The sequence below is a fragment of the Desmodus rotundus genome, chromosome 6, assembly GCF_022682495.2.
Source record: "Desmodus rotundus isolate HL8 chromosome 6, HLdesRot8A.1, whole genome shotgun sequence".
NCBI classification, from domain to species: domain Eukaryota; kingdom Metazoa; phylum Chordata; class Mammalia; order Chiroptera; family Phyllostomidae; genus Desmodus; species Desmodus rotundus.
Genome location: NC_071392.1, coordinates 48,997,255 through 49,022,565, shown reverse-complemented (window position 1 = coordinate 49,022,565; position 25,311 = coordinate 48,997,255). Strand labels below are relative to the sequence as shown.

The 25,311-nt window shown below is 37.0% G+C and overlaps 1 protein-coding gene across 1 annotated transcript in view; it reads right to left on the bottom strand.

Moving 5' to 3' along the window:
- Nucleotides 1–25,311, bottom strand: part of PRKAR2B (protein kinase cAMP-dependent type II regulatory subunit beta) — a 110,063-nt gene that overhangs the window by 5,546 nt on the left and 79,206 nt on the right. Inside the window, exons 3-8 of the mRNA XM_024558493.3 lie at nt 24,508–24,560; nt 21,061–21,144; nt 11,736–11,842; nt 8,939–9,092; nt 2,167–2,268; nt 797–871 (exon numbers count right to left, since the gene is read on the bottom strand). Of these exons, the coding sequence (XP_024414261.1) occupies nt 797–871; nt 2,167–2,268; nt 8,939–9,092; nt 11,736–11,842; nt 21,061–21,144; nt 24,508–24,560 (575 nt within the window). The remainder of the gene's footprint in view (nt 1–796; nt 872–2,166; nt 2,269–8,938; nt 9,093–11,735; nt 11,843–21,060; nt 21,145–24,507; nt 24,561–25,311) is intronic.

Below are 25,311 nucleotides of genomic sequence, written 5' to 3'. Positions count from 1 at the left end.
TCCTCATTCTCACAGACCTTGAATCTTGTTTCACATATATCCAAAGAAAAGAGGATATTTTAGATATATAGTACAATACAGTATATAATTATGATAAAAAAATTACAGAATCTATTAAAAATCTGTTTAAATGATTTGTTCAATACTTCAGAAATGTAACCAGGAAATAAGACACTATCATCTGTGTGCTCTATCTGTGAACTTTAATTATCTCATAAATCCTACTTCTCGAAAGCCGTGTTCTAACCAAGGTATGTATTACTACTGGCTCCAACTGTGATTTTTAGATAAGCATTACTGGTTAAATAGCATGTTGGCCCCCATTTAGTGTCTGGAAGCCAACACAGTATATGGTACGGTGTGTTCAATTTTTGGTTAATTTCATGAGGGAGCAGCCACTGTGAATGACATCACGAACTGACTGTACAAAAGTCTAATAGTGCACCTTCCAGTGTGCCTTCCGAGTCCCCATTCATCTCAGGAACATTCACCTGTAGTTTTCCTCTTGTAAATGGCATTTTATTCTTTATACACCTATCATCTACAAATATAAAATTAGGCAGAAGTCCACTTGATGACTTAATATATTCATTAGGAGATAATTATATAAATAAAAATATTCAAAGCTTAATGGCTGTAAATCAAACCATTTTAATAGGTCATTTGATAAAAGTAATATTCATTTAATCCATCAATACATGCTAATTATAGACATAAGAAAAATTCATCAAGATTTCCAATTTTTAAGAAACTTTGGAATATAACCCTAAACTAAATTACATAAAAAGGATTATACCTGAGCAATGATTTGTTCTCCATCATTATATACTTTGGTGCCTATCACATCTACCACTTTCAGGCGTTCAGAAACCTACAAAGAAAAAAATATTAAATAGATTAATTGGGTGGTAATATCTATTTCAGAGGTTTAAAAATCAGTAGCCTAATAGGCCAAATAAACCAAGAAGTATGTGGGTTTGTATGTGTTACATTAATTAACAAACAATATTTTAAAATACATTTCTCACAAAAATTTGTATTTCCAGCTTCTCTTGAAAAATCAACAATACTAGCCCATATTTCCACATGGCAAAATAACTATGGTGGAATAGCAGCTGTTTCTTTATATGGAGCACATGTTCTCCAGTTTACCAAAATCCTGTCCTGGCTTGGTTTTTCTTCTTTATGTAACTTGCCTAGATCTGAAGGCATTTGGATTTCCAACCCCTGATCTATTTAAATTTAAAGACATATGCTGCTAGAGATCAGTTGCCTAATTTGCATTCTGTAATGTGGCCAAAATTTTTGCCAGGCATATACTAACAATACAACAAAGATACTTCCGTAGATGAGTCAGTACTAATCCCAAAGACACTGGCCCAGATGCTGAAAGGATCTTAGTTGCCAGCCACTAAGACAGGGAAGAGGGGTAGAGTAGATTTAGATTGAGAGGTTTGAGATGTCTATTTAGTGTCTGAGAGGAAATGTTAAATACGCAGTTAAGACAGTTAATGAGCCTGGCATTCTAGGGAGGGAGGGACCTTATCCAATTATGTCCATTTTAAAAGGCATCCACATACATTGTTTAAAGCCAGGGGATTTCACAAGTTCACCAAGTGAATAAGAGTAGCCTGAAAAAAGAAAAGACACTAGAAAGCCAATTTAAGAGGAAATGAAAAGAGAATAAACAGCAAAGATGACTGAGAAGGAGAGGCCAGTGAGGAATCTTTTTTTTTTTTTTGTAATTAGAAGGATTAATTTTTTGATGAGGGCGAGAATGTTGTTCTATTTGTTGTTTCTTTTCCTTAGTATATTTATAAGGGACTAGATATTTGTTATATTGAGTTAATATCCATTTCTGTATTTAGATAATCTCTCCCTAGAAAGTATAATTAGTGGCTCCTGATGACATTGCATGTTTACTTCAAATCTCTTTTAGAAAGGGACTGCATAAAACTGCTACAGATGCTCACAGGAACCTATTGCTTATAAACAATAAAATAAATGCAGCTTTAGGTAGTAAAAGAAATACTGAGCTATACAAACACTATAATTAATCTTAAAATGAAAATGTGGATAGATTTCTATTCAAAGAAACTTTTGTATAGAAGTGAATATTCCTAACAAAACAGAAGTTTTCAAAGCAAAATATAAATATATACTTACTTCCAAAGATTTAAGAAATGGCAGTGACTCGATAAAACTTTCATACATTTTTCTCTTTTTGGCATTATTTTTTACAATTATTCTCCTGAAGGTTACCCTGTCCTAAGGCAGAATATCAAATACAAAGACAGTTAAAAGGCAAATTTTCTGAGGAAAAAAGTTTTAAGAGGTAGTTTCATTAACTGTAAGAAACAAATAATAACTGAAGATTTTGAAATAAAAGAATAACATTATTCTACATTTAATGTAACTTATTTAAGATTTTTATTCAAGCATAAAATACAGAACCATATATTTTACATTTTTTAAAGGAAGCATCAATTTACTTTTTATTCAGAACAGAGTTCGACTACCATGTAATTAGGCTAAACCCACAAGGTGGCACTGTCGCTCCATTTTAAAATCTGGATACCAGCACCATATTATTCCTTTTCTTGTCTCAGCTTTGAGACATAATAGACCAATAATATTGTGTAAGTTTAAAGTATACAATGGGTTGACTTGATACACTTACACAATGTGAAATGACTCCCACATTGTTAAAATTGCCATTTTTCTTTTATGGTGAGAATATTTAAGATTTACTTTAGTAACTTTCAAGTATATAATGCAATATTGTTAACTATAATAATCACCATGCTGTACATTTGGTACCAGAATTTATTCATCTTTTAACTGAAAGTTGTATCTCCCCTTTGACCAATATTTCCCCATGCAACCCACGCACAGCCCCTGGCAACCACCAATGTATGCAGTTTCTAGTTGGGACTAGCGCCCAGTTCTTTGACCATGGATGATAGCCCCAGAGTATTATCAAATCAATTTGATAAGATACAACCAACATTTTTCAATTGAGGTATAACTGTGATATTACAGTTTCAGTTGTACAACATGATTTGATTTTTGTCTATATTGCAAAATGGTCACCACAATTAAAGTTTAGTTAACATCCATCACTTTACAGTTATAAAAACTTTATTGTAATAAGAACACTTAAAATCTGCTCTCGGCAACTTTTATTTATTTATAATTTAAGTGACTTTTAATTTTTCAATTATAGTGAACATACAATGTTATGTTAGTTTCAGGTGTACGCCTTGGTAACTAGACATTATATAACTAAGTGATCATCCTGGTAAATCTCATACCATCTGACACCACACACAGTTATTAGAATATTGCTGACTATATTCCTTATGCTGTACTTTACACCTCCAACAACCAATTTGTACTCCTTACTCCTTTCACCATTTTCACCCATCCACCCAACCCCCTCCTAGCTGGCAAAACTCAAAATGTTCCCTGTATGTATGAGTCTGTTTCTTTTCTGTTTGTTCATTTAATTTTGTTTTTTAGATTCAACTGTTGATAAGACATTCTACTGTTCATTTTTTGATCTCTTGCTCTTCTTAAAGACCCTTTACCATTTCATGTAATACTGGCTTGGTGGTGGTGAACTCCTTTCACTTTTTCTTGTCTGAGAAGCTCTTCATCTGTCCTTCGATTCTAAATGATAACTTCACTAGATAAGGTAATCTTGGTTGTAGGTTCTTGCTTTCCATCACTTTGCCTATTCATTATTTTTTGCCAATCCCTTCTGGCCTGAAAAGTTCCTGTTGAGAAATCAGCAGGAACGGTCTTATGGGAACTCTTGTAGGTAAATAATTGCTTCTCTCTTGTTGCCTTTAATACTTTTTAATTTTTGTTTTTAACCTTTTGCATTTTAATTATGTATCTCTTTGTGTGGATTTCTTTGGGTTCATCCTGTTTGAGACTGACGCTCTGTGCTTCCTGGACTTGCATGTCTATCTACTTCACCAGGCTAGGGAAGTTTTCTGTCATTATTTTTTTCAAATAGGTTTTCAATTTCTTGCTCTCTTCTTCTGGCATGCTCATGATGCAAATGTTGGTATGCTTGAAGTTGTCCCAGAAGTTTCTTGCACTATTTCATTCCTTTTTTTTCTTTTCTTGGATTTTTTTTTCTACCTACTATTCTGATTGGGTGTTTTTTGCTTCCTTATATTCCAAGTTGCTGATTTGATTCTTGGCCTCATATACTCTACTGTTGATTCCTTGTAAATTGTTCTTCATTTCAGTTAGCGTATCCTTCATTTCAGACTGGTTCTTTTGTGTAGCTTCCATGTCCTTTCTTATGCTGTTGAGGTTCTAAGTTCATTGAGCATCCTTCTATCTGGTGTTGTGAACTCTGCATCTAGTCGATTGCTTGTCTCCATTATGTTTGTTTTTTTCTGGAGTTTTGTTCTGTTCTTTTATTTGGGACATGTTTTTTTCTCTTCATTTTGGCAGCCTCCCTGTGTTTTTTTCCTATGTATTAAGTAAAGTTGATACATCTCCTGGGATTGGTAGAGTGGCCTAAGGTGGTAGGTGTTCTGTAGGGTCCAGTGGCACAGCCTCCCCCAATCATCCAAGCTGGACACTCCAGGAGTCATCCACCCTCTTCCCTATGTGGGTTGTACACTCTCTCCTATTGTAGTTGAGCCTTGATTGCTGTTGGCACGTCAATGAGAGGGATTTACCCCCAGACTAATCAGCTTCAAGGACTGGCTGTGTCCACCAACCTCTGACCACAGTGGAGTATCAGCTGTGCAGGAGCCTACCCCATGGAGCATGACTTATGTCAACAGAGCTCTGATGCCTGCTGAGTGCACCCTTTAGCATGTCGCTTGTGAAGGTGGTTGGGGGTTGCTTTGATATGGTCTGAAGCTGTCCACCAGTGCTGTGGCTCTGAGGTTTCCTGGGAGACGCAAGCCAAGGTCACCTGGCATATGCTACAAAGCGATCTGCAAATGGCTACTACTTGTGCTGGGGTTGGAGGTCCCTAGGTAAGGACGAGGTACAAATCAAGGCTGGCTGCTGCTAGTGCCAGGCCTGGGGCCACTTAGCGAGGGATCTGGGCATGCTGAAGGCAGAATCTGCTTGAGAGAGTTTAGATAGTCTGAAACATGAGCCAAAACAGGCCAATCCTACGGAAAAGCCACTGGAAACAACTTGGGTGGGCCAAAAGTTGGATGGTACAGGGCCTCAGAGAATCACCAGGTGGACAAACAACGCGAGCCCACTTGATGGAGACTCACATACAATGCCAGCCTGCTGGCTTTGTTTGGGGAGGACTCAGAACGGTGTCTGCCAGCACTTTTTTCTGGCAGAAAGCTGCATGCCCCCCAAGTTCTTACCTGATACGTTTCAGTTCCTCCCTTTATGCCAATGGTGCCTTTTAAGCTGCTGCCCTACCGCTGGAGCTCAGAGGGAGTGAGTCCAAGTAAGTCCGTGTGAGAGCCCTGTAAGAGTAACTGCCTGGACTCTAGAAGCCTTCTGTCTCACTCAGCCTCAATCCCCACTGGTTTTAGAGTAACAAGTTATAGGGACTTCTCTTCCTGGCACTGGGACCCTCAGCGGGAGGGACTGGTGTGGGGTTGGGACTCCTTGCTCCACAAGGGGTACCTCCACAGCAGAGCTATCCCTCCTGATTTTTTTTTCTGTCACACATGGGTGTGAGACCAGCCCGTTTGCATCTCTGCTCCTCCTACTAGTCTCCAAGTGGCTTCTTTAATTCTCTAGTTATAGGACTACCATTCAGATTCCAGACAGTTCTGCAGTTCAGTTGTAATTCTGATGTGGTTTCAGGAGTACGTAAGTACTGCACTGACCTACCCCACCATCTTGACCTGAAGTCAGCAACTTTCCAATATACAACACAGTATTAACTAGTCACCATGCTGAGCACCACATCCCCAGGACTTTTTATCTTATGTTAGTGGAAGTTAGTACCTTTTGACCCCCTTCACTCACGACCAGCATTTTTATGAAAAATAAAGTAAAACAGAAAATAGCATTAATTCCTTTTAGTACAGTGTTTTTTTTTTTACCTATGTATCTGTTTCAGTTATACACAAACACATATATGTTTCCTGATGTACTTTTTAATGAGTTGCAGTAACAACAATACATGAGAAACACTATTAGAAAATATTTTAAAATCATAAAGCAATTGTAAGAGTTTTTGAAATATTTTTTCTCATATCCACATTTTATCAGTCCCCTTAAAGATGTGCATAGAGAACAACTTTCTTAAGTCTAATTCCAGTGTTTATTTCATGCTTATGATTTAAAAATGTTCCTATGTTTATACTACTTAACCTCAAAGATAAAGAACTCAATTAAGGAACTAGAGAAACTGTAAATATCACAGCTTAAAAAATAGGGGAATGCAGGACTTGAGTGGGTATGTGTGTTTGTTGGTGTTTTAAAGGAACTTTGTTACATCTATATAACTTTTGAATAAATAGTTCTGTTCCTTTTCACCAAAAAAAATTTTCCTACAACTTTTATTTTCAAAAAAAATTCCCACAACAAAATTTTGGTTCTTAGTAAACAGCCCCCGAATTATGTTAGTTTGGCATACCTTGATAAATAATACCAATTCAATATAAAATAAAATTAACTGGGATATGTTCTTCAATTACTAAATTATTGTGCCAACATATTAAGGCTGAATTTAAATGAACTGATAAGATGAAGAAAAATGCCAGTGTGAACATGTCTCGAGAAAATTAAACATACTTTTCTCCAATTTAGTTTATTATAATTTTACAAGGGCTATAATTTGGACTTGTACTCAATAATTTTTTTTAAAAGAGAAAGTCTTACAAAGTAAAAAATATTGAAATATTTCCCAAGCTTGGCATCAGAATCAGCTGAGTATTAAAAAAAGGTTTTTGAGGTCCCAGACTTTCATGACTGAAAATCTCTCCATGCAGGGCCCAGTGAACCTGTGCTTCATAAAATCTTCCCAAGTGATTCTGGTATATAATCAGGTCTGGGAACCTGCTGAAACACCATTTCATGGACAGAGTTTATTGCAAAACAGAGAAGACTAGAAATAGTTTAGCGATTTAGAAGTAAGCTTTATGTCTCAAGAAAAAATTTCTATCAGTGGCCCACCTCTTCACACCCACTGTGACATAAATAAAACCCAGAACGTCCCATTTCAAATGTTTTCATCCTAGTCATTTCAGTAATTACCTCTCTGAATCATCAGCATGGTCACGCTGATCAGTTATTTCCCCAAGGCTATCAGGCAACCCCGCGCAGAAGGTTAGTTTTTTCAACGATCTCTTAGGGAACAGGCTATGGCAGACAGACTCTGGCTTTCCCCACCGCTCTGATGACGAGCAAACACTTCCTATGGGCCAAGTCTGCTCTCGATTTGGAGTTTTACTGTGCTGGCTTCGGGTAGTCAGATCTGTTACAGCCCTTAAAACCCTTCAGATAATGAGCTTTCCTCCACCAGAAACAATTCCAATTTTTCTTCTACAACTTGAAACATGACTCATTTTTAATAAGTAGACCAGTGATTGCCTGGTTCTAGTAAGAAGACATGTACACTGTCTTTGATCATTGATTTCTGATCATTGATCTTGAAATCATTGATTTCTATGATCGAGCGGTACTGTTACCAGCTGAATCCACTTTGGAGTCAGATGTGGAGTCCTGACTGAATAATTTTTAACTTCGGTAAAGCTATAGTCCTTGGAAATGAAATTAGCACACTTCCTTTCACCTCAACCTTTCCCCCTTCCACAAAGGATTTCAGAGAAATAACCTGATAGATGCATGTCGAAACTAAAGGGTGGACTGTTTTCAACAATTTAAAAAGAAAATACAAGTGGTGTAAACAGTCGCTTAAATCAGTGCTGCCGAAAGCATGCTTCAGGTCCCAGAAGCACTGGTTTCTCCTGGGAGCTTATGAGAAATACAGAGTCACAGGCCTCATCCTAGACCCACTGAATCAGAATCTGAGTTTTAACTAAATTCCAGGCAACCTGTAGAAGAAGCACCAGCTTAAACACAGTCTTCCTGAATCGGCTTTACTAGGGCCTGCTCCTCTGCGTCTGATACCATCTATGAAAGATGATATGGTGCTCAAACACCAAACCCAAATGCCTCTGAACCAACTTCTAAGTCTTGTTGCTACCATAACTTACTACCCTAATACTACCATTAAGAAATTTATTTTGAAAGCCCAGGTCCCACCCTGGGGAGAGTCTGATTAGAGAGAGTGAGATTAAATTTGTGGTGGGGGTCTAGGCAGGAGGATTTTTTAACTACCCCCTCCCCTACCGCCACAGGTAATTCTGATGTGCATCCAGGTGAGAAACACAGGCACCAAGTATTTTTTCTCTACACAGCTGCTATTCAATGCAAAGCTGTTACCAATGTATACCCCACCAAAATCAGTTTACAGTGGTTCCTTAAACTCTAGAGCACATCACGATCACTTGGCAGGCTTGCTCAAACACAGATTGCTGGGCTCCATCTCCAGAGTTTCTGACTGAGTGGGCTCAAATCAGTAAGTGGGGCTCCATATCAGATGCTCCTAGTTAGGGGACCACACTTTGGGAGTCACAGACTGTCACACTTGACACAGAAGGCTATCTCAGAAAAGAGCACCGAAGGCTTTGGTGGTTTCTTGTGTGACTGTTTAAAGATGAGCGAAGGCAGAGGACCATTTTGGATCTGAGTGTCTCCAGTGCATTAAGAACCTGACTTGACTGGGGGAAAGAACATGAAGATTTCACTCAGCACAGTCTTAGTGCCCAGCATTTCAGCATCCAGTAGTTGCTTAATCCCCCGGTGCTTGGTGATGATCCCAAATAAATCCACCTACTAGAACTAAAATACTGTATCTACCTGGCTTTGGTCACATTGCTTTTTACAAATAATATTCAGTTCAAAGAAATATTTCACTCACCAAACCCCACAGAGCACCAGGAGAGGTAGCAGTGATTGTAGCTGCTCTGGGTGTATTGTACATTAAGGCCAGTTCGCCAAAACTCCCACGATTATCATAGTTACCAACACATCTTCCAACACCATCACATTTGACGTAAATATCAAATGTTCCTCTGTTGGACACAGGAAAAATAAAAGGTAAAAGTAGTTCAGGTAAAATCTCATTACAATAAAACCTGGTTTGAAAGAAAAGCCCTGTGCAGTAAAACCTCATTCCATGCTTTCCTTTCCCCTCTGATGGCAATAAGCAATAAAAAGGCATTAAGATGTTCCCGAGATGCCGTCTGACCCAGAGAAGCATGAAGAGACCATCGATTAGACTAGGGGGAGGACCACGCATGTGCCTGCTGGGGAAAATGAGGCAAAACAATAAAAACTGGAGGTAATAAAATAAATGATAAAATATAACTAAGAGCAGTACACACATAGATACCATCTGAAAGGATGTATATGAAAATGCTGACTGTAGTTATCTCTAAGCATAAGAATACTGAAGGAATCCAGGGACATTAACTACCTAATTAAAGAGTCTTTGTTTCTAAAATGAATATGTATTACTTTTGAGATCAGAAGAAAATAACTTTAAAATATATATATTTAAAAAACATATAATTATTTAAATATATATTAACTACTTAAAAATATATATTATATATATATATAAAAACAACAATTTGGCCAGCCATTACTATACAATACTTGGGAGGATCCTTTGTAATATAAAGGGGGGCTGGCAAACCGTGGTCCACACACTGGCTGCAGTTTTCATAGTTTTACTAGAACACAAGCACACTGTGGTTTATTTGCACTACATGTTGTCCAGACCCTGTACGTACATGAACTACACTCTTTCCTTTCCATATACTGTAGGTTACCAGGGAACATGGGTCAGGGAGAGCACGCTGAAGCACCTGTGATGGCAAACAAGGGAAGTTCTTTGGCTTTATCTTATTGGCTAAACCCTAACAAAGACAAAAAAAGGGAGTGTTTTTATTAAAAAATGGGTTATGAATGGTAAAAACAATACAAGCAAAGACCTAAGAGACAAATATTAGTGAACAAGGAAGAGAATAATTGGCTTAATATAATTCACAGATAGAATGACTATTTCAAGGGTAACATCTAGAATTTTTTTCATGAATAATTATTTTTCAAGCATAGATTAATTATTCTATTTTATGATATTTACACCTTTGCATTAAAACTAGTCTCTACATTTTTACTTCGAGGTAAGGTAAAATATACAACAAATGTGCTGATGAGAAGTAAAATGAGTTCTAGGCCAGTTGAAATCCCATGAGTCTAAAATCTGTGAAAATATTGCATGATACTTTTTTATACAGGTCACTGTCCTGATAACATGAGGCCTTGGGCGTGGACAGATCACAAATGGTGGCCAAGAGACCTGCCTGCAGGGCTGGCTCTACACCGATCATCTGGGCAATCTTCACCCAGTCACGCCACTTCTGAGTACCTGAGAGTTTTCACCTGTCAAACAGGTAATCAGGAAGTACCTGAAAAGAATGTACTATATGCAAATGTAGGGGAATTATTACGGTCAAAATACCTACTAAAAGAAGATTAATCCTATATGGCGTTTGGGGTTCTCATATGCCCCTACAATTAAATAACAAACAGCTGAATAAATTTCTGAGGTGCTTCACTGATGGAAGTGGTTAATGGTATAAAAACCATGACTGTAACTTACATATGAGGTAACTGGTTCTATTTTGTTCTAAAATCAGAGTGCACCTTGGCCCTGGATGCTGCCTTGGCAACAGCTCTGTAGGGCACCAGGGCATTTGGGATGAGGGAATGGAGGAATCAGTGGAAACCCTTGATGCAGAGAGCAGGCACTGCTGATTTATGCAAGATACCACCCACAGAGCCAAGATCAAGAAACGAGGACTAAGCAGACAGATGGGGAGTAATTTTCCACAAGACTTCTGAGTTGAACACAGCTCTACCAACAGAAGCAAATGTAATCCAATAAATCAGGGTAGGGAGACCAATTGTCTCAGAAATACTTCAAGATCACTTTATAACGTGAAGAAATACTCAGTTCAGACTGCTCCCCTGCCACAATTTTGGGACTCTCACCTAGTTACTGGTAAAAGCATACTTAATGCACAAATTCTTATTAAGCACAACCTGAAGTTTTCTGAAATTAGATTTTTTCAATGTAGATGCGTGTCGTCTTATTTTAGTAAAATAATTTATAGGGTTTTTAAAAGGCAAACAAAATAATGCATAAGCAAATTCTGGAAGGACAAACTACTACTCGACATGATGCTGAAGAAGTGGAGATGAGACTTTCTGCCTTATGCCCCCTTTGACTTTTTAAATCAAGAGCACGTTTTACCTTATAGCTAATAAAAAACGTTTAACAGATTGAGTTGTACTGTGATTCAGTATCCCAGGTGCTGTATTATGCTTCTAATTGTCACTGTAATAGGCACCAATTACATACTAACTACCTGTCAAACAGAAGTTAACAAATGAGAAGGTTCACAGTAAGCAACTGAGATGTATAGATTAAAATAACCAAAAATCATCAGTTCTTTTATAAACTATGCCTCTTTTCATGATCCAGTATGATTTCACTGCATGTGTTCACAGCAGGTTTAGTGCCTATTATGTAGCAATAAGAGTAAAGAGGCAATAGCAACTATATATTAATTTGCTATCATTATAACCATTGAGATTTTACCCAAAAGGTTTGTTATATTTTAGTAGTGAAGCTGTGCAAAACTTACCTATCGATTACGTAAAAGTTGTCACCATCATCACCTTGATCAATTACATGTTCCCCTTCTTTGACTAATTTTTCAAACATGGCATCTAATACTTGAGACATCTGCTCCTATTTTTTAAAAAGAAAAGATACAATCTATATGTTTATCTAAAACATGTTTTCTTAAGTAACAATAATTAGCTTTATATTTCTGTGAGCAAGTGCAAATAAATGGAATATCATCATGCTATGAAGTCCTATGAAAAAAATACACAGCAGTCTTTCTGACCACATACCAATGAGATGATTATATATTTATTCTCATATTCAGTATCTAAATGGAATTCTAATTAGTCTGTTTCAGAATATTTGCAATTAGCACCACTTTAACATGAAAAAATTAGCCATCAAACCACATATACCCTGTGAAATATAATCTTAACTAAAATGACCAAGTTAAGCAAAGAACTACTGCAAATATCTTTTTAAAAATCTGTTTTTAAAACTTCCCTATATTAGTCATCACTAGAATTTATATGAAGATTACCTAAACACTTGGTGAATTTAAATCCTGACTCTAATCCTTTTTGATTTAGCACCCCATAAAAAAAAAAAAAAAATAGCAAAATGAAAAAATGACTGCGGCGAATATTCTGTCACTGTTTTTTCTCACTAAGGTTCTTTTCAAGAAGCAACCATTTACCTCTCGAGAGAAGGTTTATTAAAACTGAAGTCAGAAGCATCAAATCTAATATTCAAAAACTACTTAAAATATATAAACATTTTATTCTGCTAACATGTAGTTTAACAAGGCTTACAAATAAACTTCAGCCAGTGAGAATAAACTAGGAAGTAAAAGAAATCCTTCCTCAGAACACAAACAATTCAAAGAGCTTCAAATACACAAAACAAATGGACACAGAAAAATAGTATGATGCATACTAATAGAAAAGAAAAAGATTTAAGAGGGTTATTTACTTTGCACTTACTAGCTCTGAAGATTTTATCAAGTTATTCTCAATGGGTATTAAAAGGGTACAACACTAACTTGCCCATGCCAAAATACGTTAGTATTGTAAGTTAAGGAGCTGAAGGTACATTAGAGGGAGGTGGGGAATACAAGTAGAGAACACTGGTTGAAAACAAGATGCTCTGCCCCAGCCGGTGTGGCTTAGTTGGTTGGGTGTCCTTCCGCAAACCAAAAGAAAGGTAATGGTTCTATCCTGGTTGGGCATATGCCTGGGTTTGGTTCCAGGTTTGGTCCCAGCTGGGGGTCAGGGTGCTTATGAAAGGCAACGAATAGATGTCTGTCTCACATTGATGTTATTCTCTCTTTCTCTCTCCCTTCCCCTCTCACTAAAATCAAAATTAAAAATTTTTTAAAAAGATGCTCTGGATCAAAAGCAAGAACAGACCACATGTGACTCTTTTTGAACATTTCATAGGAAATATAAGGTATGAACACACACAATATAGAGTATGGGAAGGGAAATGGATGAGGTGACATTTCTAGAGCACAGGTGGTTACCAGATTTTGCCATGTATAGTGCACACCCAGTTTTGTATGCAATATACGTGGGAGTATGCCCATTATACCCATGGTATGTATTCCTTATACCCATGTGTGGTGCACATGATTATTTTCCCCCCAAACATCTAGGCAAAAAGTGCGCATTCTATATGACAAAATACAGGAAATGGAAGATGTCCAACGTGATCAAAGACCGAAAGCCCCACCCTAACATGACCTGTAAACTTGATCTGTAGAGCTTCCAGCAAAAGAGGGAAGGAACTCTTAAAAACACAAAAAGATATTCCACTTCTTTCAAAGTAAAAAGAAATGCAAATTAAAACTGAAATGAGATACTATTTTCACCTGTCAATTCAAAAAGATGAAACCGTTTAGAGTAAGTATTGGAGAGGGTGTGGAAAAGAGGTCTCCTCATACAGACTGCTAATGGGAAGGTGAAGTGAAACAAACTAGACTGTAATCTGTCAATATCTGATAAAATTCCAAATACACACACCTTTCACCTCACTGTTCTTTTTCTAGGAAGTTATTATATAGATATTTGCAAAATGACATGTGCACGGGCATTTTTCATTGCAGCATCATATAGCAAAATAAACGGAAACAAACTAACGTTTACCTACAGGGCACTGGATAAATAGATTTGGTATATCTATACATTGGAAAGCTATGCAGCTATAATCAGGAAATCTGAAAACCTGCCACAGGGGGAACCGTTCAAGGAACTGGGGGCATTTAGGTGAGAGGAAAGACCTGCATGTGAACATATCGGCTATCTTCTGCCACACTGATGATGTCAGTGATTCCAGAGGCCACAACCCGGACTGCTGGGTCGAAGTGTCATGGAGACTTCGGCATAACGTGAAGACTCGTCCAAGAATGAGAGCTGTCTATCAGTGGCACAGGATCCCTTGCAGAGATCAACTCCTTGTCACTCAACAGAATGTTCAAGGCTGGCTTTCCATCTTCTACATGCTGTGAAAGGGCCCAGTGTTTCTCAAATTGTGTTTTGTGAGACCCAGGGCTTTTCTGGAGGTGCTTCAGGGATTAATTCTGTAAATAATTTGCATCCTTAAAATGTATTTTAGCCATTAAATGCTATAATGGAAATCAAAATGCTCCGTTGGATTAAATATACAAAATTTTTACAAGGTGAAATTTTACACAACATAAAATGAAAAGCCATTTTAAAGTGAACAATTCAGTGGCCACAAAGTTGTACAACCACCACATCTATCTAGTTTCAAAACAGTGTCCACTGCCCTAAAAGGAAAGCCTGTGCCCATTAAGCAGTCATTTGCCATTCTCCCTTCCCTCCACCCCCTGGCAACACTAATCCATTTTCTGTTTCTATGGAGTTACCCATTCTGGATGTTTCCTATAATAGGGTCATATAATATGTGATCTTTTGTGTCTGGCTTATTTCACTGAGTATAAAGTTTTTGAGGTCCATCCCTCTTATAGCATTACTTCATTCCTTTTTAGGGATAAATACTATTCATTCCAAAATTTGCTTATCCGTTCATCTGCCAATGAATACTTGGGTTCATAGTGAATAATGTGGCTATGAACATTCATATACAAGTATTTGTTTGAATATCTGTGTTTCAATTCTTTCAGGTCTATACCTAGGAGTAGAATCTGCTGAGTTATATGTTTAACTTTGGAGAAACCACCAAGCTGTTTTCCACAGTGCCTGAACCATTTTACTTTCCCACCAGAAATGTATTATGATTCCAATTTTCCCATGTCCTCACTAACACTTATTTTCCTCTTTTTTTAAAAATTATAGCCACCCTACTGCAGGTGAAGTGGATTTTGTTTTTTTTTTTTTTTTGTTAATCCTTACTAGAGGGTATGTTTATTGATTTGAAATACAAAAAAAACCATCCATCAGCTGCCTCCAGTATACGTGTGACCAGGGGTCGAACCCACAACCTGGGTATGTGCCCTGACTGGGAATTGAACCTGCAACATTTTTGATGTATGGATGACACTCCAACCAACTGAGGCACCCAGCCAGGGTGCAGGTGAAGTGGTTTTGATGTATTTCCCTAATGACTAACCATGTTGAAAATTTTTTCATGTGCTTATTGATTATTTGTATATCTTCCTTGGAGAAATATCTATTCCAGTACTTGGCCCATTTTTAAGTTGGGTTGTTTGTCTTTTCGTTGCTGAATAGTAAGAGCTCTTTACATATTCTGGATACTAGGCCCTTATCATACATATGATTTAGAATATTTTCTACCATTCTGCAAGTTATCTTTTCACTTTTTTTGATGATGTCCTTTAATGCACAATTTTTAATATTTTTTATGGAGTCCAATTACAGTGTTACCTCTGTTCTCATTGTTAATTCCTTCCAAAACTCGTGACGAGTGCGGAAACCAACAAATACTGAACAATGAAGCATTTCCTCTTGTGGGGTGGCATTGATTCATACCAGTTCTAGCAACCACCGCAAGTCCTGAGCAAGTGCCAAGTGCGGAAACATTTTTTCCTTGTCAAAATGCAATGAGTACAGGGTTTGACAAGTTCTGAAGCCAACAAGTACCAAGGTATGACTGTAATCTTTTTTCTTTTCTTACTCCTGTTTTTGGCATCTAAGAATCCATTGCTAAATCCAAGGTCAAGAATACCTCTCTGTTCTCTTCTAAGAGAACTAAAACAAAGTTTTAGAATTTACAGTTAGGTCTTTGACCCACTTTGAGATAATTTTTATATACGGTATGAAGTAGGAGGCCAAGTCTGTTATTTTGTGTGTGGATACCTGGTTGTCCTAGCACCATTTGTTGAAGTGACTATTCTTTCCCATTGAATGGCCTTAGCATTCCTGTTGAAATCAAATAGCCATAGATGCACAGGTTTATTTCTAGACTCTACTGTATCCCATTGTAATCTGTCTATCCCTATGCCAGTAACAGATTGTTTTGATTACTGCAGCTATGTAATAACAGCTTTGAAACTGGCCAGTGTGAGTCTTCCAACTTGTTCTTCTTTTCCGATATTATTTTGCTATTGAGGCCCCCGTTATATATACAATTTCAAGTCATACATTAGACAATAGCAAAATGTTAATGTTTTCGTGATTAAGCTTTATAGCACATTACTAACTTTAACTTTTACAAAAAATTAATAGTAATAAAAATAATTTAAAAAAAGATTATGGAATCTCTATGAGTACAGACATGGTGTTAAGTAAAAAAAGAACTAGGCACAACACTGTGTTGAATTTGCTGCCAGTATTTTTAAAAGGTTATACTTGTATATACATAGCATAATCCTGGAAAAACACACATGATAATGCTAAAAGAACTTGGCTCCTGAAAAACTGAGTTGCTGGGAGACAGGAATGAAAGGGAGATTTCCTTTCACTGACTACTCTTTTGTTGTTTTAGAATTTTACTCTTTTGGTCTTTTTGAATTTCTGTAAATTGTACATGTATACTGGTTTACCATTTTTAATTAATTAAAAAACCAAACTCTCCATTTATACAGAGAACATAATATTGCATCTTCATGTGAGTTAAGAAAGACTTTTGGGAGAGCAATGATGATGGGTTCACAGGAAGTGGCTCTCACCCCTGCCCTGGGTCTCTGTGTGAGCCCTGGCACCTCTTTGTGAAACAGCAGCCAGGCCTGAAGACGATGCCAATGTAGCAGCAAAACAGTGCTTTCTTGGTGTGGTGCTAATTGACCCCACAGGGGCCGTTTTACCCAAATGAGTTCATGAACTAGGCAACATATGGTCACCGATTAAAATTATGATGTTGGATTAAATGGTTTACTAATACTTTGTTTTGCTTACTGTTTATATTTCAACTTTTTTAGGTCAAATGGAGGGGGAATATCAGCTTTATTGATTAGCTCTGGCTGTAAATGTCAAATGGAGAAAAGGATGAAAAACAGTGCTATAATAAGTATTTTTGCTATCTTTGAAATAGCTGCATTTTAAAATGTTATAATGCTTAAGAATTCATACATGGATAGATTAAAAAGTAATTCCTGATAAAATACAGAAAATTATTTCTTCTAGAACTTCTCTATGTGACAGGTGTCTATTCTAGTCAATCAAAATGTAATTTCCCCATAATTATACAAAGAGTGAAAAGAAGTTAGGAAATATTCAACATGCAGGGCCTTATCAAAATGACTGACAACTGCTATAGGAAATCCGTATCTTTTTCTCCTGCAGAATGCAGTTACGAGACTAAGCTCAGTAAAAGGGCTCTGATTCACTTAGAAATAACAATTTACTCTTCATTAATAAAAGAGCCTAGCATATAGCTTAGGAAAATTATTTCAGTTTGCCTCATATTAGAAATACTTCAGAAGAAAAATAGCCTATTAGTCAAGCATTAAAATATTCATGAAAAGATTATCTTCAAAGAGATTAATAATTATGAACGCTGCGCTCAATATACGAATATACAGCACGCCAAGGAAAAATGTGAGCCCTAGAAGGTGCAAGGTTTTCAAGATAAACAATGACTTCAGAAAATTCAAATGAGATAGCAGACACAGAGCCAAGATTGTTGTTCTTGTCAGTCAGTAATTACTGCTTCCTTTTCCTCTGTCAAGTTTTCCCATTTCAGGAAAAGGTACCACCTCACTGTCATTCTGGCTAGACACAGGGACTCATCCTAGACTTTTTCTGTTGGGTTCCAACTCATTCAACCATCAAGTACCAACATCTGCTAATCCTGAATATTTTGTGAAGCCATCCCTCTTCCCCTTTCCCTAGTTGGGCCCATTTCTTTTCCCTATATCACTGTTTCCCTGGGTGGCACTGTTTCCTCACTGAGCTCCATTCCTCTGTACTGGCCCTATTGCTCTCCCTCTGGTCTTTAACTCGACCCTCTGCACTGCCACCACAGTGACCTTAGACACATCTGATTGCTACATTCTCTGCTTGCAGTGTTCAGTTGTGCCTGCCCACTGCGTACAGTGTGCGTCCCACGCTACAGCGAGGCATTCAAGAATGCTCACAGAATGCACATCTTAGCTCCCACCACTGGATATCTTCCACTTTAGGCTGTAGTGATAACACTTTGTACTTTTGTTCAACTGGCAGCTTCCTACTCACTTTTGGAGGTGGCCTCTCCAGCCTCCTGAATCCTCAAGTGAGGATAAGAGACCCTCATCCTCTCTTAGTGCCCTGACCATATTACAGCATTTACCATGTTTTACCCAATTGCTTTATATGCATATTTGAGTCCCTCATCAAATTTAAGTTCCAAGAGGACAATAACCACATCTAAGTGTTTTTGTGGCCTCCAACACTTGAGACAGGACTTGGAGCACAGTGGGTAATCAAGGAACTGAGCTGAAAAGAGCTGCTGCATAACAAGCAGATTATAGGAGGTAAATGTGTAATCCAATTTAAATGCATTTGGGTTATTGTAAAAATGTGTACCATAAAAAACTAGAGAGGAACTTGAAATATAAGCTTAATCCAAAATCTTCAATCTACCAAATTTAAGGGTAAAGTTCTTATTACAGGTGGTAATTTACTGAGAAAAATTAACTTTGACTTATTTATATTCTGCATCTTTCCTAGAAGGTAAAGTGAGATGGTGGGGAAATAAGTGAAGATGGCTTGAGCTCTAGCTCGATGAAAGATCTCTTGGAAACAACTATGCAAATAACATTTGCTTCCTCCCTATAAAACATTCAATAGTGATAATTCATGAATTAGTAGTTTCATGAACTGACTTCCTTTGTTAAGAAAATACACATATTGAAGACCTTCAAAAAAGCAGCAAAAGAAGTCTAAAAAAATTCCTATGTTTATAAAAATAATCAGTTTAAGCAAAGATGTTCCTTGCCAGAATATACCTGCAAAAGTTTTTTAAAACTGTTTTAAATGCAACCAAATATTCACAATGCTTTAAAAAAGTTAGGGTTGAAATGGCAAGAAAAATAAGCTTAATTTAGAGTACAAGCTAGAATAGGCAGCTATTTCCCCCATGCCTATCTGTCACTTAGTGCATAAACACCAGGCTATCACTGCTTAGTCACTGCAGAAGCATTAAAATACTGGTTCAAATGCATAGGGAAATATGCAAACAAAGTAACATATGGTAGCACCAAAATACTGAGCTAGAGCATTTTCACGTCTAGCTCTACTCCTTGCTACTGAAGGTGAATTGCTGTGGGCAGGAGCATCAACATCACCAGGGAGCTCGTGAGAAAAGCAGGCTCTCCAGCTCGCTGCAGTACTATGCAACAAGAATCTACATCTTTACAACATCCCCTGATGGTATGTATACTGGCATATTAAAGTTTGAGAATCACTATTTTTGGTGACCTCTGAAATTCTCTAATGTAAAGTTCTAGTTGAAAAATAAAGCATTTCTATGGTTGAAGCCTATACCTATGGGTAAAACTGAGGATTAATGGTGTAACTGTCTCTGTATGTACCTATAGTGAGAGGTACAGTAAATTCTAAATTTGTTTAATTCCACTACCAAAATTTCCACCGTACACACACACACACACACACACACACAGAGTTGTATCTTTACACTAATAATCGGGACTCATACTAGTGGGAGATCGTGAGAGATCACATAGTTTAGTGTCTTTTATTTCACAGAATCATTACTGCTCTAGATAAATGAGATTTGGGGTTATTTAGAAGCTCACCAAAATTTCACAAGTGACCTTTAGTCTATCATTCCACTATTTAAAACTACAAGGAAAATTTTCCATTTGTAAATTAAATTCTTAAATTTTCTATCTTCCATTTCTTAGTCTTCCATTTTTAGAGAACTCCATTCTTCATAGCTCCTAATTCTGCCCACCAGGGATAATTCTGGAGGACTGGGATCAAACTGGACAAAACTTGTAATGTGTGGTCCTAAAATAAGATCTCCGAAGTCACAAAATGTAATCCATGTTCCTGGAGAATGTGATACCAACATAAATGTCACTAGAAACACAGAAGCTTTTAAAAATATTTTAGTTTGTGAGCAGACCCAGTGTACAAAACTCAGTATAATGCAGTCCCTTCCTCCTTGTAAAAATGGCCTTTACAAGAAAACCCCATCTTAAAAAGCATTGGTCTAGATTTAACGCTTTCATCTCTAGGGCATCAATCTGAAAACTAAGATGTTGAGTTTGGCCAAAAAAAAGTTGAGGTAAGTCAGAAAAGTTAACTCGGTCTTCACATATGAAACACGGCAGCAGGATTTTCCCCCCAAATGACCGTACGGCAACACATAAGCAAAAGCTGTGATGGTGGAAGCAGAACGGGGCAGAATCCGAGTGGCATGCTCACTCATACTTGAGAGCGTATTCTAGAAATACATCCCAAACCAAAGACTAGAGATTTTGAAATCCTTACAAAGAAAAAAAAAATCCCACTACCTTTACAGCCAAGTAAAATGTTATTTTTAAAGTATGTGTAAGAGTCACACATGAGAATATAGTTACTATTACCAGCTGGTGACAGAGGCAATTCACCAAGGGCCCTGCACATGCCTGCATGTTCCAGCGGGGGGTACAGACAATGCAAGGTCCTAACTTCTCTTCAGCTGGGCCATTTCTCAGGGCTGTTTGTAGCTAGTAACTGAGGGATGAGATAATGTCTTCCCCCAGACAAACAGCAGGCCTGCTTACTAACAGCAGTGACCTCCCAAGCTCAGTACAAATATTCCTCCCTTATAACACAGGCACATGCAGGCACCCACGATGGGGTCATTACACAACAGGGTGACGCTATCTAGTAAAGAGAATGAAACCCAAGACCCTGCACAGTTCTTCACACTAATACTGCAGAAACCGCTTCTATCACTGAGATTTGTCTTACCGGATCCAGGTTCTTAAACAGCAGGATGTCTTTGCAAGCCTCTTGCAATCGATTCCTTTGATCATCCGTTTTTGGATGTATAATCTAAAACAAACACGAAATAAACCAACAATTAGTCCACTCTTATTTATAAGGGATAAAATTTCCTAGCAGGACGTTAGGAGGAAGAATTGTGAGTGTTGGGGTTGCTTTAGGCTGTTGCTTTAGGCTACTAGATACCTATCAGCCCACTAAGTAGGAGAAAATAATGCAATTTGTTTCAGGGAGTAGGTATACATTGATTAATACAGCACTTCAATGTTTTTCTTTTCTTTTTTAGTTTTTCGATTATACTTGCCATTCAATATTATATTACATTAGTTTCAGGTCTACAACATAGTGGTTAGACACTTGTACAATTTATGAAGTGATTTCCCCCGTAAGTCTATAAAAATACTACATATCATACCCACATGGCCATACATAGTTATTACAACATTATTGACTATATTCTCTATACTGTACTTTAGATCTCCCTGACTATTTTTTAACTTCCAATTTGTACTTCTTAATCCCTTCACCTTTTCCACTCAGCCCTGCCACATCTTGCTTCTCTGGCAACTATCAGTTTGTTCTCTGAGTCTTTGTCTGTTTTGTTTATTTATTTACTTTGTTCTTTAGATTCTACATTTAAGTGAAACCATATGGTACTTGTCTTTCTCTATCTGACCTATTTCACTTAGCATAATACCCTCTAGGTCCTTCCATGTTGTTGCAAATGGTAAGATTTCATTCCTTTTTATGGCCAAGTAACATTCCACTGTATACACAGGGTGGGGGAAAGTAGGTTTACAGTTGTTTGTATGGAAAACAATATAATATTTAATAAATAATACAAGAATAAACTCTTGCGTTTTACGTACTCACTGTAAACCTGGCTTTTCCCCACCCTGTATGTACCACATATTCTTTATCCAATACTGATAGACACTTAGCTTGCTTACATATCTTGCCTATTTTAAATAATGCTACAGTGAACACAGGGCTGCACATATCTTTTCAAATTAGTGTTTTGGATAGCACTTGAATGTTTTCGAAAGGAGTGTTTACCCCAGATTAGCAAGTTACACTTTGTGAAGGTTTGTGCTGGTCTAATCACTAAAGACACCCAAGGAACACAGAACAGGATAACAGGTGACTAAAAATGTGGAGATTTCCTTTATTCTGTTTAGTACTCTCTCAGTATTCTTACTCAGAATGTAATACAGTCTCTAGAAGCAAGTAAATTCTTACATGTACAGTGCAGTAGGTGTTAAATACATTTTTATGTATCATGTATGTAAATACCTTCACAGGGAGCAACCTTCCAAAGGGAGGGAGCAATTGGGCCATGCCACACCAAGACTGTGGACTTGAGAACAAATGATCCAGCAGTCCTGGTGTGCTCACTTTAGAATGAGTTCAAAGAAAACCGGCATCCTATATTCTTACCAAACTTTCATTCCAGGAAGGTAAAGAACAAATAGAATGTTCTGTGTAAGTGTGGCCTGCCAAGTCTCCAGTGTCCCTTTAAATTAGACAAGGCAAAACTGACTTGGACCAAATGGCCTATTTTTCACGAACACTGGTAGTTTGTAACTTTTATAAAATGAGTCAGGCAAAAGACAACCCTAAAAGCAGTAGGCAACAAGTTGGTCTCCTGGAAATCTATAAAGCACCTTTTCCCATTCTAATGTTCATTGAGAGTGACCGTCGGAGATAATAAGCTGGTGCCTTTCCTCTTCAGCCAGCCAGCCCCACAACCAGAGCAATGAGAATCCGGCAGTGGTGAGTTCTGTGCCCATGAATATATCAGAACTTAAAATGGGAAATGAAAATCATATTTCAAACCCACCTCAGATGGCTAAATATTAATGAAAATCATAGGTCCGATAAGAATCAAGGAAATTTACAATATATGTATACTACTTATGTGTGTACTATTTATATACTACTCAAAAGACTATCACCTTCCTATAAGGGTAAGATGCATGCAAACTTTTGTTCACTAATCAATATTCATCTCAAACTAGATTCTAAGGTGACACATGAACACAGAAAAAACAGATTTGGTGACTACTAATTCATTGTGTATAAGACACTTGTAAAATGTGGGTATTAACTAAATCATGCCAACCAAAATTCAATTCTTCCTACCTCAAGTAAGGAAGGCTGGCTAACAGCACGAAACAAAAAGTTATTTCTCACTTCATGAAATTCATCAAGAACTTCAAGCTACTCATTCTTAAATGTTTACCTGCTGAGAAGCTCCATCCTCAGAGAGAAAAAGTTGGGGATATCAGGTCACCATTGTTGAAATAACTTTCTAGGTCCAAGTTGGAGCCGCTCCCACCTGGGATGCCATATTGGCAAACCAAAACTTTGATAACTTTTGTGTACCTGGAAATGCTCTGCTTCACCAGAAACATGATATATCCAGTCAGCCAATCCCCAAGTTAAGCCAACTCTGGTCTTTATACTAATTTCCTTGTTCCTTACTCATTTTCTATCCCCCCTCCCCAACCCTGGTGCTGGGAATCTCCATGGTAGGGAGCAAAATGGGAGTTCCTTGAAGATCTTCTGGTCATATAAGGCTCCTCATCTTGTTACCATTGGATTTTACATATATTTCAGGGAGCTTAATGATGGATGCAATGACTTAGGGATGCAATATCTGGTTTTCCATATTAAAACTCAATTTTACAGAAGTATTTTTGAGAGCTACAGAAATAAACTTTTGTTCATATTTTTAAAGGCCAAATAGAAAAGGAGGGCTTTTGTAAAATATGTACTTGAAAAAAAGGGTAAATTATTGCTTCCATTTCTAAGCACAGTAACCTCTGTATTTAGTTTACTGTTTACTAAATAAATAACAGGAGAACAGAGCTAAGGAACACAGCTTAAATATTTGCTTCAAACCAAACTGAACAAATTTTTACAAAAATATTAGGACCTCTAAGAAATCAGTTTCTGAGCAAACTATTAAGACTCATAGTTTTTAAAAAATATATCAACTGCTGTACTGACACTTTAGATGTCATTTTACCAGGATTTTTTTGTTTGTTTCAGAGTAAGCTTCTGTTATCACAAATCAGTAGGAGTAGCAGGCTCTTCCCAGTATTTTTCTTGACTAGAAATACTAAGAAAAAGAAACCATCACTATGAGAAAGCTGTATTTTTTCAAAAGAAATAAAACCACAATTGCAGGGAGGTTTTATATTTATCTTTCCGTTAGCCAAAAAGAGAGACTCTGGATAAAAGTAATTCTACAGAACTTGAAGGAGAAGTAAGCTATCACAGATAAAACTAGGGAAAGAAATACTCAAAATAATTCCATTAAACTACGTGCCTGTTAACACTTTTTTATTATTATTTTCTTTACCCAATACAGGAATAATTTAAAATTAATTTATTCAATAAATTACATACCCTGGACTCTGCATCATCTTCTTCTTCATCAGGATTATAAGCTTCTGCACAAACTATAAAAATAAAAGTGAACATTTTGAAGATTCTTTCATCAAGAAACATACTATAATAAATATATCTTTAAAAAATTAATAAAGCAAAAAGAGTACTATTGTGTAAAAACCATTAATTCACCTCATCCAGGGCAAGCAGTCCACCCCCAAACAGATTTCCTCTTGTAGTACGTATGGAATTTATTAAAATACAGAGCTGCGCTTTAAGACACTGACAACTGCTGTTTGCTTTCTCTTATTCAGAGAAACATAGCTTAACCTCTGCCAACTTCATTTCCAAGCTATAGAAATGTATAAGATCTAAAAGTTACCTAAAAGAATAGACAGCAAAAAAAAAAAAAGTTTGAGTCTGCTGTGAAATGATCAATTTAATTATATAGTCAGGAGTAACTGACTTTAACTTATACTTTATAACTTTCATAAGTTATCTATAACCCAATCCTCTAGGAACAAATACTACTATTAACATTCTGCATATTCCTATCCAGTCTTTATTTTTTGAATACTGCATATGCAATTTTAAAACCTCCTTTTTTCATTTAATACTGTAAGAACTTTACATGCTATTAGAAACATTTTGTAATTAATGTTTTAAGGACTGCTGATTACTTATCATAAGCTATAATTAACCACTCCCCTAATGCTAGACACTTAGCTGGCTTCTATTAAAACAACCTTTCAATAAACATCTTCATGCAGAAATATTTGTCTACACTTCAGATGATGCTGTAGAGAAATTATTCTCAAATGT